Source organism: Limulus polyphemus, unplaced genomic scaffold (assembly GCF_000517525.1).
Source record: "Limulus polyphemus unplaced genomic scaffold, Limulus_polyphemus-2.1.2 Scaffold3173, whole genome shotgun sequence".
Lineage (NCBI taxonomy): Eukaryota > Metazoa > Arthropoda > Merostomata > Xiphosura > Limulidae > Limulus > Limulus polyphemus.
The window spans coordinates 80009-94855 of record NW_013668783.1 but is presented as its reverse complement, the minus strand read 5'-3'; the positions used below and the strand labels follow the sequence as shown (position 1 = coordinate 94855).

Genomic DNA, 14847 nt, shown 5'->3' with positions numbered 1-14847 from the left:
ATACATATATATAATGTATAATAATTGAAATGTGACTGTATTTTAGAAAATTCTAGTCTACTAAAACACAGCCAAGACAAATTACTTTGAACAGACCAAAGGACAGTTTTATGTTATTTGATAGGGTAACATGAGTGCACTTGAGCTGCATCATTGTAATTTCTGTATTGCTAGCCAGGCACAGTTGAAATGTCAATATCATAAAAATAATAAATGTATAATGTTATGAGATTTAAGCTATTTAATCTCAACATTTATGTTTTCATGTTATAATTTGTGTTCATTGTAGAATAAAAAAGGCATAATTTATATTTATTTCCTAATTTTGTATGGTGGTTGTGAGATCGGTCAAATCTACCGAGCCCGTACAGAGATTAATTGCTGAAAATAACAGATAAAATATAAAGTTTCTTTCTTAAGAAACATTTGATAACTATCTAGACATTATAAAGATTTTGCATGTGAAATTTCAAAATTTCCTGATGCATAAAAGTATTTTTAATCTTAAAACAAATATTACTTTGCATGATAGATAGGCAACATGCAAAAAAGAGAAAAAAGACATGAGAAAAATATTGTTTTACAAACTTTAAGATTTAATAAAAAAAAGTTAATATTTTGCATATTGTAATGTTTACTGATAATCTGCCAAATTTTGTTAACAATCGCTTACAGATTTAAAAGTTATAGCATGAAAACTATAACAAGCACAAAATGGTTATGAGGTCGGTCCCAGGGACCAAGCCCGTGCTGAAAGAGTTAAACTCTGTAGGATTTCACAAAAGTGTTTAGTTTCCTACAAAGGAGACATTTTAATAAGATAGAGGTTTAAGATAAAAATTAATCTGTTAAACATTTTGATACACCCAAAATAGTTTTCAGGGCTTGAAGAATTATGTAGAGGTGATTTTCAGTTGGATCCAAAGAAAAGAATTGGATCTTGTTAAGTGTCTTTAGCATACCTTTTAACATCTGAAATAGCAACTGAAGAATTTTATTAACATCTTGAGCTCTATTTAAAGTTTCCTTCTGTTTTAATTTCAAATTGGGGGAGGGAGATTTTTTTTTTTTTTTTTTCTGGTTCTGAAATTATGAATAGCATTAATTCTCTCTGCATGGGTATCCTTTACTGAGCAAGTTACAAGATTTTTAGTGACTTACGTTCAAAATGTTTTCAAATAATTATTGGTTTTTGTTATACCAATTTGTATAGCTTAAAATCATAGCTAACAATCCATATTTTAATAGTATATAAGTTTTAAGTTCTTAATTTTATAATGCAGTATTTAAAAAAATCCTGAATTTCCCCTAGTGTAAGAAATGTGACATTTTTTTTTTCTCTAGGCTATTCACAACTTCTCCAATAAGTTAGAAATTATCACTATGAAATTATCATTGCTCCAACAAAGCCTTCAATCTTGTTTGATTACAGAGCCATCAAATAGAAAATCAGACCCCTCTTGCCACACCCACCTGTCACATCCTCTCTTTCAGGATTTGTTAATAGTTCTCTCTTATGTTTAATACTATATTATTTATAAACAAAAGAAAGTCAAGGTTTTCTTCTATCAAATTATATGTTATGTTACATTGTTTTCTAAACAGAGAATTGTCAATTTTTCTTTTTAATACAAGCTTCATTCCTACAGGTAACATATCGTCTAGCTTCGATGAATTTGTAACGGCTTTTTGCATCTTATTATTCTATGTTCTTTGGTGCAGTATTTAATTAAATGAAAAATTACTTAATGTTCTAATACCATTAATTTTAAAAAAGTAGGTTTAAATGTCATCGAAGGAAAAAAAGAAGGTCCAGGTAAGTACTTTATTTCTTGTTTTTCAAGTGCATTTTTTATTCATTATTATAGAAGTAACTAAAATGTAAAAATAGGAATCTCTTTAGGTTAGTTAAAGTTAGATTAGATAAAATAACTAAATAATAAGAATAATATAATAAAAAATTTTCAGAAGTCACAAACGCAAACAGCTTGGAGTAGATTGTGGGTAATGTAATTCGATAGCGTAATGTGAGCCCCATGTTTCCCAACTGATTTACAAATTTTAATGGTTCAACTAGCAGTTAGACACAGTTCAAAGGGCAATAAAACAATAAAATTTAACTATAAATAGATGTATACTGTTACAAGTTTAAAGTTACTCAGGATAAAGAAATGTAGTTTCATGTTACAATTTGAAGTCATTCTAGAAAGAAAAAAAAGGGTAATTTAGATTTATTTCAATATATTTTTTTTGGTAGTTTCGAGGTCAGTCAAATTGACCAATCTTGTATAGAGTTAGGGTAGAGAAAATAACAGTTAAAATAGTTTTACTGAAAACAAATGTTTGAAATGTATTTATGAGTCAAAATTTACAGAGCAAAGAAGTAAAGTAATAAAAGAAAACTATAATTTGGCATCCTTGGGTATATGGCTTCCATTAGCCAAGGTTATAGGAAAGGTATCGTATTACGAGGTGTGTACAGCCTTAGTAAATGTTTCAGAAAAACTTTTTCCAGAAGTTTTGTAGGATTCATAATATAAAATATAGCAGAGAAACAAGGACCAAACAAAATGTAACTACTTGTATCAGAAGGAAAAGTTATAAAGGTATATCAGATTTTAAAACTTTGTAGAGAAGACTGGAGGGTTGAAACCATGTTTGGTTGTATGCATTCTTCTTATCGGTTATCAGTTTATATTCATATGTGATGCTGTAATGCATGAGAAAGGTGTAAACTGAAATGTTGAGTTTGAATAAAATTGCTTTTTGTGGAGTGTGATTAGTCTCTCTCTCTCTCTCTTCTTCTTTTTTTTTTTATAAAGTGGTGAAAATAGAAATATTAACCCTACTATGATAAGTGAATGCATTTCATGTGTCAAGTGAACATATGTATATCAAGTTTGAAAATTTAAGTAGAAATAATAATTCTAATGCTGTTTCAATAATTTTTTAATAAAATTATTTTAGAATTGATATTTTGTAATTCACAGAGAAAAATTGCATAGTCTCATTTATAAACACTTGTAGACATTTTTATAATTTTTTTTTACCATCCCAAGGTACATGTTTGTATTTTTAAAAAAACTATCATTCTCTGAGAATATATTCTACATGCTTTGTTTCTCCACTTTCATTAATTTTATTAATACAGCTTCTTGCTCCCATACTATAGGGTCTAACAGGATTTGATCTGAACAATTACTAATGAAGTTCAGCTTTGAAAATAGCTACAAAGTTTAAATACCATTGGTTAGAGCAGGTTATAAACCATTTATATCCATGTAGAGTGAATAAAGTGGAGTGAGGAGTAATTTGTGGTTTCAAAGGAAAATGTCAAGACCTATGTAATGGGAGGTTTAGAAGATATGTGAAAAAATTACATATATATATATATATATGGAAATATTTTTTATAGGTAAGCTTAGTTAGGTTAGCAGGTGCAATAGGTGATGTCAAAATATTCCAGTGAGTCGTATCCATATTTATTAAATATTATTGTAAGTTTATCACATGAAAAAATATACACATAAATAAAAGAACTTATTTATTGAAAATAAGCTATATTGATCTTGAACATTTTTAATGGTCAGATCCTATAAATCTTTTGTCAGTTTATATAGTGTTTTGTACAACTTATAGCTGAAAGTGTGACTACTGCAATTGGCAAAATAAAGTATCATAAGAAATATGTTAATGAAAATCAGTCAAGTTGAAATTGATTGGATGTATGAAATAACTTTCTGATCAACAATAAAGAGAATTGAAATTCTCAGACAAAATTGTGTGTGTGAACTTCTTTTTCAGAAATTGGTCTTGGAACAACATTTTAAAAATTTTACCATATAAAAATTACAGAAAAATTAAATTGAATTATATGAAATTTTTAAAGCCAAACTAGATACTTGTAATAAATTTGTTTAAACCTTCATGTAATACAGTTAAGTAATTCCACTTTGAGAAGGTAAAAATTGTGAGATATCAGTGACATCTCTTGAGTCTATAAAGGGTTAAGAAGCCTTCAGTGCATTAGTAAAAGAAAGTTCAAGCATTACAGTAAACTAAGTACTTGTATCATTTAACAGATGTTTGGATATGTTAACATTGTTTTATAGCCTGTTCATTTTAAGACTATTGTTATTGAAATGTACTTCATTTCTGAAAGTTAATATCTTTGGTTGTTTTTTTTCGTAAGAGTGTGTTTCGTTCACCATTTTCAAACTTGACAATCAATCCTTGCTCACAAATCATGTCTAACCATTTTGATATTTTGAGTTTTATAAACTAAGGAATAGTTATTGTCAAAAAATGTGTGATCTTTTACTCTTTCTCTTACATGTCCCCTGGTGGGTCAGTGATAAGTTTACTGACTTGCAAAAATCTGGGGTTCGATTCCCCATGCTAGGCATAGAGCATTGTGTAGCTTTGTGCTCAAACAATGTCAACTTGTCCACTTTTGATATTACATAATCACTCAATCATTCCCGTAGTTTAAGTTATTTGAACTTATGTCCGTCTGAGTTTGAGGATGATCAGTATGCATAATGTTTAATTTTCTTGGATTGTGAATCATAGGGTATGCAGTTTGTGGCCTATTACTACAAAGATGTATTCCACAGATAGCCAATTGTATAGCTTTGCAATCAGAAAACAACAATAACTTAAATGTGTTGAATAGACAATGTTAAAAAGCTAATACATACTTTACTCATTAGGTTAAGTCTATATGCCTGCATATATATGTATATAAGGTGTAAAAATGGCACATTAGGCTTAAGTTGTGTAACAAATTTTGTATTTGTATCATTTGATACAAAAATTAGTTCTGTGGGAACAGTGATTTTAGTTTTTGTAAATGCTTTAAACAATTTTTGGGTAGGATACAATTCCCAAGACCCCCTTAAGGTAGTGCTGCTTCTTGCCCTTCTTTGTGAAAAGCCATAAGCTCCCCCCTCCAATTTTACCTCTTTTTTAACTGATAATTTCATTTGTTTGTGGGTTCTTTTCAAATTGTTTTTAAGCTTAATTTAATATTAAAAAACCTAGCTTGTGTGAAATTGTCTATAATCTAGAATACAAGTGTAAAGACAAACTATACTGTTTTGTTTGTTTTTTCAGCTCATTAGAACATGGAGAATTCAGCTAGTTTTAATAAGATTAGCAATCACTTTTGAATTTCTGATGATGCTTGAAAACTTCATTAGTGATTTAAATACATCTTTTTATATTGTCTTCTTTTTAGGCTTATTCAGACCATTCTGACATAATTTCTAGAAGGATGGGGTTTATTCCTTTACCTCTTGGTGCTCTGGTATTTCGGGTTGTGTATGGTTCTGTACGAGCTGCAGGATTCTTGGGAAAGTTTTGTGTTGCTTTAGGTTTCTGTTGGTATGTATACTGAAATATCCTATTCTATACATATCTACACATGAAGATTTTTATAGCTCTATGGTATGCAGTATTTTATTTAATCCCAACATTGTAGCACATGCCATTTTCAAGTATTTACATGCCACAAACATGCTCTGTTATATAAGTAACTATAAGTTGTTTATTCTTATATTCCATGAAAATGTGAATCTTTGGAAGAGATGTATGCCAAAATGTTGTGCTTAAGATTGATATTGTACCTTAGATTTGTATTATTTCTAATTTGCATATATGGTTTCAATCCTTCAGTGTTCCCTGCAAACTTTGAAAATTGATAAAAAAAAAACTGATGTAAAGAAATATTATTGTAATTAACTCAGAATTTCAAACTGTTTATACATAATATTGTAATTTTAACTTTTAGTTAAAAAAGTGTTAAATATATATGGGTTTCCACTTGAGTTTTGTTTGCCCAGAACCCTACTGTTTCTGACATTTCTGGTAGGAAACCAATAGAAATTCAACACTATCTTATAGAAATAAATATAATATAGTTTATTTTTTCATATGCTTGTATTAATCTATTAATCTTCTTCAGTGCACTCACAACATTTCACCAATTCCTAAAATGGAATAAATGCTGTACATTAAGCTCTGCTCCCATAACATGGGCCCGGCATGGCCAGGTGGTTAAGGCACTCGACTCTCAATCTGAGGGTCGCGGGTTCAAATCCCATCACACCAAACATGGGGGCATTATAATGTGATGGTCAATCACATTATACATTGGTAAAAGAGTAGCCCAAGAGTTGGCGGTGGGGGGTGATGACTAGCTGCCTTCCCTCTAGTCTTACACTGCTAAATTAGGGACGGCTAGTGCAGATAGCCCTCATGTAGCTTTGCACGAAATTCAAAACAAACAAACAATAAACAAACCCATAACATGCTTGTATTAGATATATGCCTTTATTACTAAATTTGCTCCAGAAGCTTTACATTAAAAATTCATTTCATAGTTATATTCATAATTGAAGTGAATATAAAATTAATGTTAAGTGCAGTGAAGAAATAAAAATGTAAATAGAGACAAGATTTGATTTATTTTTTCACAAAGAATTTTTGACTTAACCATTCTTTGCGATATAAACCTGGAATTTTGTTGTATTTCCAGCAAATTAGTCAGAATACAGCTTATTTTATGATGACTTGAACAGTGTAGGCAGGATTACTGTTTGAATTTTAAAAAATATATGCAAGGGAAGGTCTGGAGAGTCAAAATGGATGAATGCTTGGAATATTGTCAGTGTAGCAGCTGTGGATGTGATCGTGACGGGATACCCATTACCAAACAAAATGTAAGAAATCCAATATTTGTTTCTGACAAAGGTGACAATACAAATAAACATCCAAAGTGAAAAAAAATGTGAGCATACTGACTGAGTATTTTCAAGGAGAATCCAAAGGAGGTCCTTAATAATGAAAAGAGCAGTGTGAAAAAGTATGATGGCAGAGGGACAGCAAGTTTTTTTTAGAGAGTGGATTATGGTGGATAAATATATATCTCTGGTATTGTCAAAAAAGAACCTTGATGATTTGGAAAAAGGATGTAATCAATATATTTACAAGCATAACTGATATGCATAGCTTCTTTTTATGAAGTGTTTCTTAATAAAGAATTTAGGTTGCATGTGCATGAGGAAAGTATAAATATGGACTAGAATAGTCCATTGAAAACTTTAATCTCTTTCCGTGGACTGTGTCTCAGGTTGTATCTTTATATTCAGTTCCTTGTAAATTGAGATTTTTTTAAAAAGTGATATAAAATTCAAAATCACTACAGGGTTTGTATAGGTCATGGAATTTCAGGAAAGTCAGTGAAAAATAAGATATATTTTCCAGACGTGGAAAAGTTTTATGAATTTTATTTGTAGTCATGGAATGTCAGTGAAAATCTTGTCAGGTGAAAGTTACTGCAGATTAACATAACATAATATTTAGGGATAACAAGGGAACTATTGGTCCATCTAGGCTGTCCTATCCACTAAATGAAACTTAAAACCTCAAAGCCAGCCCTTATTATCCCTATATTTATCAAGCCTTCCCTTGAAATGCCTTAATTTACTGGCTCCACCACATCTCAAGGTAAACCATTCCAAAGACCAACTACTCTGTTAGAAAAATAAAACTGTCTTGGCTGAAGATGACTCCTACCCTGCCAAAATTTATATTTGTGACCCCTAGTCCTACCATTCTTACCATTAAGTATGAAAAAAGATGATGCATCAACACTATCGGTTCCCTTAACAATCTTAAACACCTCAATCAGACCCCCTCCATCTCTTTTTTTTTTTCAAGAGAAAACAATTTCAGAGATCTTAACCTCTCCTCATATGACAATCTTTCCATTCAAGGTATCATCCTAGTAGCCCTCCTCTGAACCTTTTTCAACAATTCAATGTCACTCCTAAGGTAAGGACCCCAAGACTGAATGCAATACTCCAAATGTGGTCTAACCAGTAACCTATACAATGAAATTTTAACCTCTTTATACTTTTATTCAATATTTCTGTAGGTACAACCTAAAATTCTATTTGCCCTACTACTAGCAACATCACATTACTTGGATGGCTTAAGAGACTGATCAACTATTACACCAATATCTTTTTCTTCTATAACATTGTTAAGGATATTCCCATCCAAATTATACTTATAATTCTAATTATGATAACCCACATGCATTATCTTGCATTTATTATAATTAAAACCCATTTGCCATTTATTTGTCCAACTCACTAAATGATCTAAATCCTTTTGTAAATCAGCAGCATCCTTTCACAGCTAGCAACACCTAAGACCTTAATATCATCTGCAGATTTAAGTAATTTATTGACTATTCTTCCATCTATGTCATTGATGTAAATCAAAAAGAACAAAGGTTCTAAGACTGAGCCCTGAGTTATCCCACTTGTGACATTAATCCAGTTTGACTTAACTCCATTTGTAACAACCCTCTGTTTTCTTCCATCCAGCCACTCTTCTATCCAATTAGGTAACTTATGCCCCACACCTACAGAAATAATTTTCATTACAAGCCTTTTATGTGGCACCTTATCAAGTGCTTTCTGAAAATCCAGATACACCAAATCTACACCATTACCATCATCTACATAAGCAGTAACGTTTTTAAAGAATGTCCAAAGATTTGTAAGGCAAGATTTTCCCATAGTGAAACCATGTTGACTATTCAATAAAATTCTAAACTTTGTTAAATGACCTTGCATCTTTTATCATACTTTCCAAAACTTTTGCCACAACTGATGTAAGACTAATGGGTCTATAATTACTGTGACAATTTTTATCACCTCCCATGAAAAGAGGATTAACACTATTCAAGGTCTAATCCTCTGGAACCTACCCATTATTCAAGGTTCATATATCCAATCCCTAACCTCCTTCAAAACACTTGGGGGAAATATCTGGCCTAGGAGCTTTATCATTCTTTAAGCTGCCCAATTTTTTTATAACAAGCTCAAAATTAATGTGATAATCTTGTTTGATCGTGTTTCCATCTATCAATTGTTCAGGATGAGAAATATTGCTTACATCTTCATTAGTAAAAACTGAAGAAAAAGCAGAACTTATTAACCCAGCTATCTCATAATCATCAGATATAAACCTTCCTTTATCATCCCTCAAAGGCCCTACTCCCATCCTAACATTTTATTTATCCTTAACGTATTTAAAGAAATCCTTACTGTTTATTTGTACATTTTCAGCCAACCTTTTTTGATACATCCTTTTTGATGTTATAATTTCCTGTTTGACCAACTCTTTTGAACTTTTATAATCTTCTAAATCTCCCATTATACCTGTCAATTTATATTTCTTAAATGTATGATGCTTTTCATTAATTTTATCTCTTATACCCTTTGTGAGCCAAACTGATTTTTTTACTTGAAGCTACCCTTTTCTTTCTATAAGGAATATATTTATCTTGAACATTTACAAATTTATTAAAAAACTTTTTCACATTTAATAAGTGTCTCCAAATAATTCAGCTTTCCAACTCACAACAGATAATTTTTGTTGTATCCCTTGAAAATTTGCTTTTTTGAAATCTGTAACCAAAATATCATTATTTTTTATCTCCATATGCAGCAGAACATTGAACCTAATAAAGCAATAATCACTTGCACCCAAATATTTCCCAATCTTGAACAGTTTCCCAAAACTAATTAAAAAAATTTAAGTAATGTGATTATTTTTATGTATTGCACACATCATATTTTTGGAACATCAAAATATTTTCGTTTGAGACTGAAGTATGCAACTGAAAGCTTGCTTACAAAATGAAAAAAAGGAAATAAATGTGGTTTATTCTTGTATAAGTTCTTGCTCGTGTTACAAGTCTGATGGGAAAGAATGAAAAAATTGCACTAATTGTTCATTTATTAATAAATGCTGTTTAATTTTGTTACTGGTTAGTTTGAAGCAATAAAACAGATACATGATGATATTTGATAAGCTAGATAAGGAAAAATATATTTTTAAAAATCTGCTTCATTTGACAATTTGTTTGATTAAATAACTAATTGATTCTTTCCTTAGGATAATTTGGGAACTTCCATGCTCTTCTTCACTATTATTACTGTTTATATGTTGAGGTCATGTTTTGTATTGGAAAGAAACTTGCTTTGATAAGCACGACACTCAGCAATTATAAACAGATAATAATATTTAATAACAGATGTTTAGTTAATAAAAAGAAGGCAGTCTGTTTGTTCCTGAGAATACTTTTACAAAACTAAAATATGAAAAATGTGACATTTTCATATCAGAGCTACATATAACAACTTTTATAGATGTAGTGTATGTTTATGTTCTGTTAATTTTGTATTATATATGTTTACAGCTTGCTTTGCCTGAAGATTTTAAATAACCTTGCATTGCTTGGTAAAGCCTGTGATATGATTGATCAGCACCGACAGTCCCAGAAAGAAAAAATTCCACCACCTCGACAGTATAGCAGTTTACCTTCTAGTCGTCACCATAGGCAAGCAATTTTTATCTGATTCTATACCTTGCTTCATGTTTAGTTATATCCACTTCATAATATTTATGCTTTTATTAACTGACTAGTCAGATTGATATGTGAATAAAAAATACCACAAAGAAAGTACTTTTATAAAATTTTATTTAAGGAAATTATTTTTGACCATTGCAGCTACACTGCTCAAAACAATAGAAGGATAATTAAACATTTGTAATATTATAGCATTAACAAACTAAAAACCACTTTAGTAAAATAATGTCAATCACCCTATCATTTAATGATTAAAATTAGGCACTTATACTATTAGAATGTAAACAATTGATTATCCACCGTATACTAATATACTTCATAGTCATATATAGTCTTCTCTAAGTTGTCACTCTGAAGTGAATCAAATAGTCCAAAGTAAGTTGTTCTTAAACTATGACAATACTTCAGAAAATGCAGAATAAATGTTTTTATTCCTGTGAAGAGCTGTTGTAAAAGTGGAAACCAGCTAATCATAGTAGCTCGAAGTGTATCGGAGTGTTGTTCGCTGAACATGAAATTGTTTCCAATTGATTGTTTGGACACCTGTGCAAAGTAGACCATCATCTACAACACAAGTTGACAACCAATATCCATTGGTTTTGGTTTGCCGCATTTGTAAGGTACAGGTCCTGAGATTGAACCAGAAGCTCACAGCTGCAATAAAACATGTCAATGTATAGGTGGTTAGAAATAGACATTGCAAGGCTGGCTTATATGATAGTTGCTCAATGATATGCATTCATATCAAGCAATGTACAACACAACTCACCTGCATTTGTGCCAAGAACACATTCAGTGGAACAACAGTATGTGGAATAATATTCTTTTTACAGATGAGTTGTGCTTCAGGTAACAGGTTTAGTCCCATCTAGAGGGAACTTGGAACCATATCAACCCCATTTTCATATAAGAAAATGATGCATATGGTGGTGGGGAATTATGATGTGAATAGGAATAAGTATTGTTGAATATACAGACTTATAGATCCTTCAGAATGGTAACAACATTATCACAGATTATGGGGACCACATCTCACAACCTATTGTGCTGCTATATGCTGGTGTAATGATTTATTGGTCTTGGTTTCAGCTTAATAAGTGATAACATCTACCCTTAATGTGCTAAACTGATTGACACATCTTAAGTAAAGAAGAGTTTGACTGAGGAGTCATATTCACACTCACTGGGCTTGAATGCCATCAAGTGTGCATGAGATACATCGTCACATCCTGTCAAGTTAATCTCCACAATAAAAATACCTGAGAAGGGCTCTTTCAGAGGAGTGGTCAGACATAGCTCAGGGCTACTCTGGTTGTTGATAACCATACTGTATATGATAAATTCCAATTATACTTTAATTGTTTTGAGTAACCTATTTGAAATACCACCTTTTAAAAGAAATGTTTTTGAGTAACTTTTTACTTTGAGTAAATCCTGTCATTACTCTTTTTTTACATTTTCTTTGTAGTTTTGTGTTGTAACAGATGACATATTTAAAGTTCAACATATAGCAGTAGAGAATGAAAGTTTTGTTCTTGACTCACCTTTGAAAATTCTTTCCATACTAAATTTCTTGTAAGGTCTGTGTATTTACCATGCTAAACATAATGTTTCTAAAACACCTGCAACCAGACAAGTTGTATGTATTGATGATTTATTGATGTAAAAATATTTTTATAATCTTACCTAGTCTAGAGAAACATTGTTAGGTTAAGTAGTTATGTACTGTCAGAAGGCTTGAGAATGCAGTCAACTCACAACACAGTGCTCTGTTACTTAGCATTTATAATTGACTGAGTGTATGCAAGCATGTGCAAAATACACAATTTTCCAAGAATGCCATCTTAATCTGGGTTATTTATGAGGGGCAGAGGAGCAACTGCATGATAAATGCTGAGCTGCACTTACATCTTAAGCTCTTTAGATTAACACGACATACTTGTAGCAGCAGAATTAGCATTACACTTTTAATAAAATACTATGGATAAAGAAGATAAATGTTTTTACCTTATTTTGTTAGTTCCACTGTTTTCCTCATGGTATTCATGTAAAAATTATTTTGGTATAGAAAAAAAAAAGACCTTGTTGATGGATTACTTTGAGGCTATCTTCCATTTTAACTGTAATAGGTGTACAAAACATTTGTATTTGTTTGAGAAAATCCAAATAGGCAAACTTAATGGAAGTATAAGAACATAAATTAGATGGTTAATTTGTTTCAAATTATTCCTGCTTGATTTAAGTTCTGATGGAATTATATTTTAAAACTATGCTTTTAATTTTAGTGATTAAATTTTGCAGCTGTTACTTTTCAAATGCTAAACTGTTTATCTAACCAAGCAGAAAATGGCCTGGTATAACTAATTTTACAAAATAACATGTAACAACTAGTCAAAAGATTGGTACATTTAACATTGTTACCAGTCAATTGTTACCAACAAAACTGTCAGGTGACAGTTTCGAAGATGGAACAACTATATTTAAACAAACTTTACATTCACCTTTGTTTGTTACACCAGTCCACTAGATTTAGTCATAACTCATGTCTCAAATTAGGTGAAGTGGTTGTATTATTAATTATTCTATTTATTTTCCAGTAGTTTTAATTTTTGTTTAACATCTGAACATTTGATGTTATTTGGAGGAAACCTAAGAAGTGAAAGGAAAAGAAAATTGAGAGTATTTTTCTTACCACAGGTGTTTTTTGTTTTTTTTTGTATTCTTACCTAATGCTTTCAATTTCAATGGTCAGATTGATGCATTCAGATAATAATTAAAATGTTTTAACAATTAATTTTTTAATTCATGTTGATAGTGTTTTTTTTGTAACTTACTGACTGTGAGAAGGAACAGATGCTGATATTATGTATGATTACTACAGTATCCAGGACCTTCCTAGTGCTCTTTCTCGTGCTAAGAGTATGCCACAATCTCCTGCGCCAAGTACGTCATCAAGCATGGCAGACATATCAGCTCAGGTGAAGCTGGTGCAGGAATCATTAGATTCAGGACTTCTGTTTTCCAACAGTACTGTGAGCCTTAACAGCCTTGGGATGAATGAAGTTCTACTGGAAAAAGATGGAGTTGAAAAACACAGTGCACATGGTGATGTGTACGGTATTAGATTTCGGGCTGGTAGCACCTCCTCTAGTATACTAAAGAGTAACAAAGAAGCTCCAAAAAGACATGTTTCACTACAAGAAACTGGAACTGTGTATTTCCCTAATATTGACAATGTAACACAAAACACTTTACGTGAAACGGATGGAGGACTGAGCTTTCTTGTCAGTGATGATAAACCAATTCATGGTCAGTTGAAAAAAGCTGTTTAATGAATTATGTAAGAACTCCTTGTTGTACCATACAAGTATTTTGTTTGTACCATTGTGAAATTTGGTTTATTTCAGAACCAAAATCAAGTTTGTGTGTATAGTTTTTTTATAGATTATAAAAGGTACGTATGATAACAAAAAATGAAGTCTGTTTATTTAATGCATTTTAAAACATGTAGGAACTTCTCAGTTGTTTAGTGATTATATGAGTAACATTTTGGTTTAAAAAGTAGATAAAAGTCTACTGCTTATAAAAGTATTGATTTTGTCTAGTCATTTTAAAAACTTACTGTTATAAAATTCCACTAGTAATAGAACTTCAGTTATTTCATTCTCAGCTAACACAGTATCTTCTTTTCTTTGTTGGAAATGTAGCTTTAGAGAAACTTTACTTACAAAGGTTTAAATCGTACCTTAGTCCCTTTCCTTAGTGAGAAAAAAGTGTTTGAACAAATGATGAAAGTTTATAACTGAACATTTTCATGATTATACTAGTATTATGTTATGAAAAGTGTTTCATGTTATAAAAGTTGTGCATTGGAGACATTTGCCAGAACCAATTTCTCAGTGTATTTTCTCAAAAGTACCAAAACTTTTATATGGCCTTGTATGATTTACATGTAAAAATGTATGTATGTATTAATATAAAGAATAGAACATTGCTTTTAAGTTTTAATTGCTCTGGTGTTTTAAGTCTGTTATGTTACTTGAACAATTGTTGAGGATGAATCATTTGATTTTGTAGTGTCACTGGTTAGACATTAATTAGCAATTCTACTAGATAGATACACTGACATATCCCTGTCCCATCAGTTGAGTAATGTTGATAACATTTTCTCTTCATGTTCCACTTCAGGTCCCTATCAACTATTCTGGGCCTGAAACCTGAGGTATAGTTAATAATAGTGTACAGTCATTTCTACCAGTTAATGCTTGATAATTATTTTGTAGGGTAAAGCATTAATAATTGCTTCTTTAAAATATTTTTTCATTCCTTGTTCATATCATAACTGGTATTCTAAGTAGTCAATTAGTAAACCTTAGATCATTCAGTATCTATGTAAT

General features: G+C 30.9%; 1 protein-coding gene across 1 annotated transcript in view; it reads left to right on the top strand.

The window, feature by feature from the left end:
- Positions 1 to 14458, top strand: part of LOC106468811 (transmembrane anterior posterior transformation protein 1 homolog) — a 44977-nt gene extending 30519 nt beyond the window's left edge. The window contains exons 10-12 of the mRNA XM_022397167.1: positions 5240 to 5385; positions 10280 to 10420; positions 13332 to 14458. Of these exons, the coding sequence (XP_022252875.1) occupies positions 5240 to 5385; positions 10280 to 10420; positions 13332 to 13782 (738 nt within the window). The 3' untranslated portion in view covers positions 13783 to 14458. The remainder of the gene's footprint in view (positions 1 to 5239; positions 5386 to 10279; positions 10421 to 13331) is intronic.
- Positions 14459 to 14847: the final 389 nt, after the last annotated feature.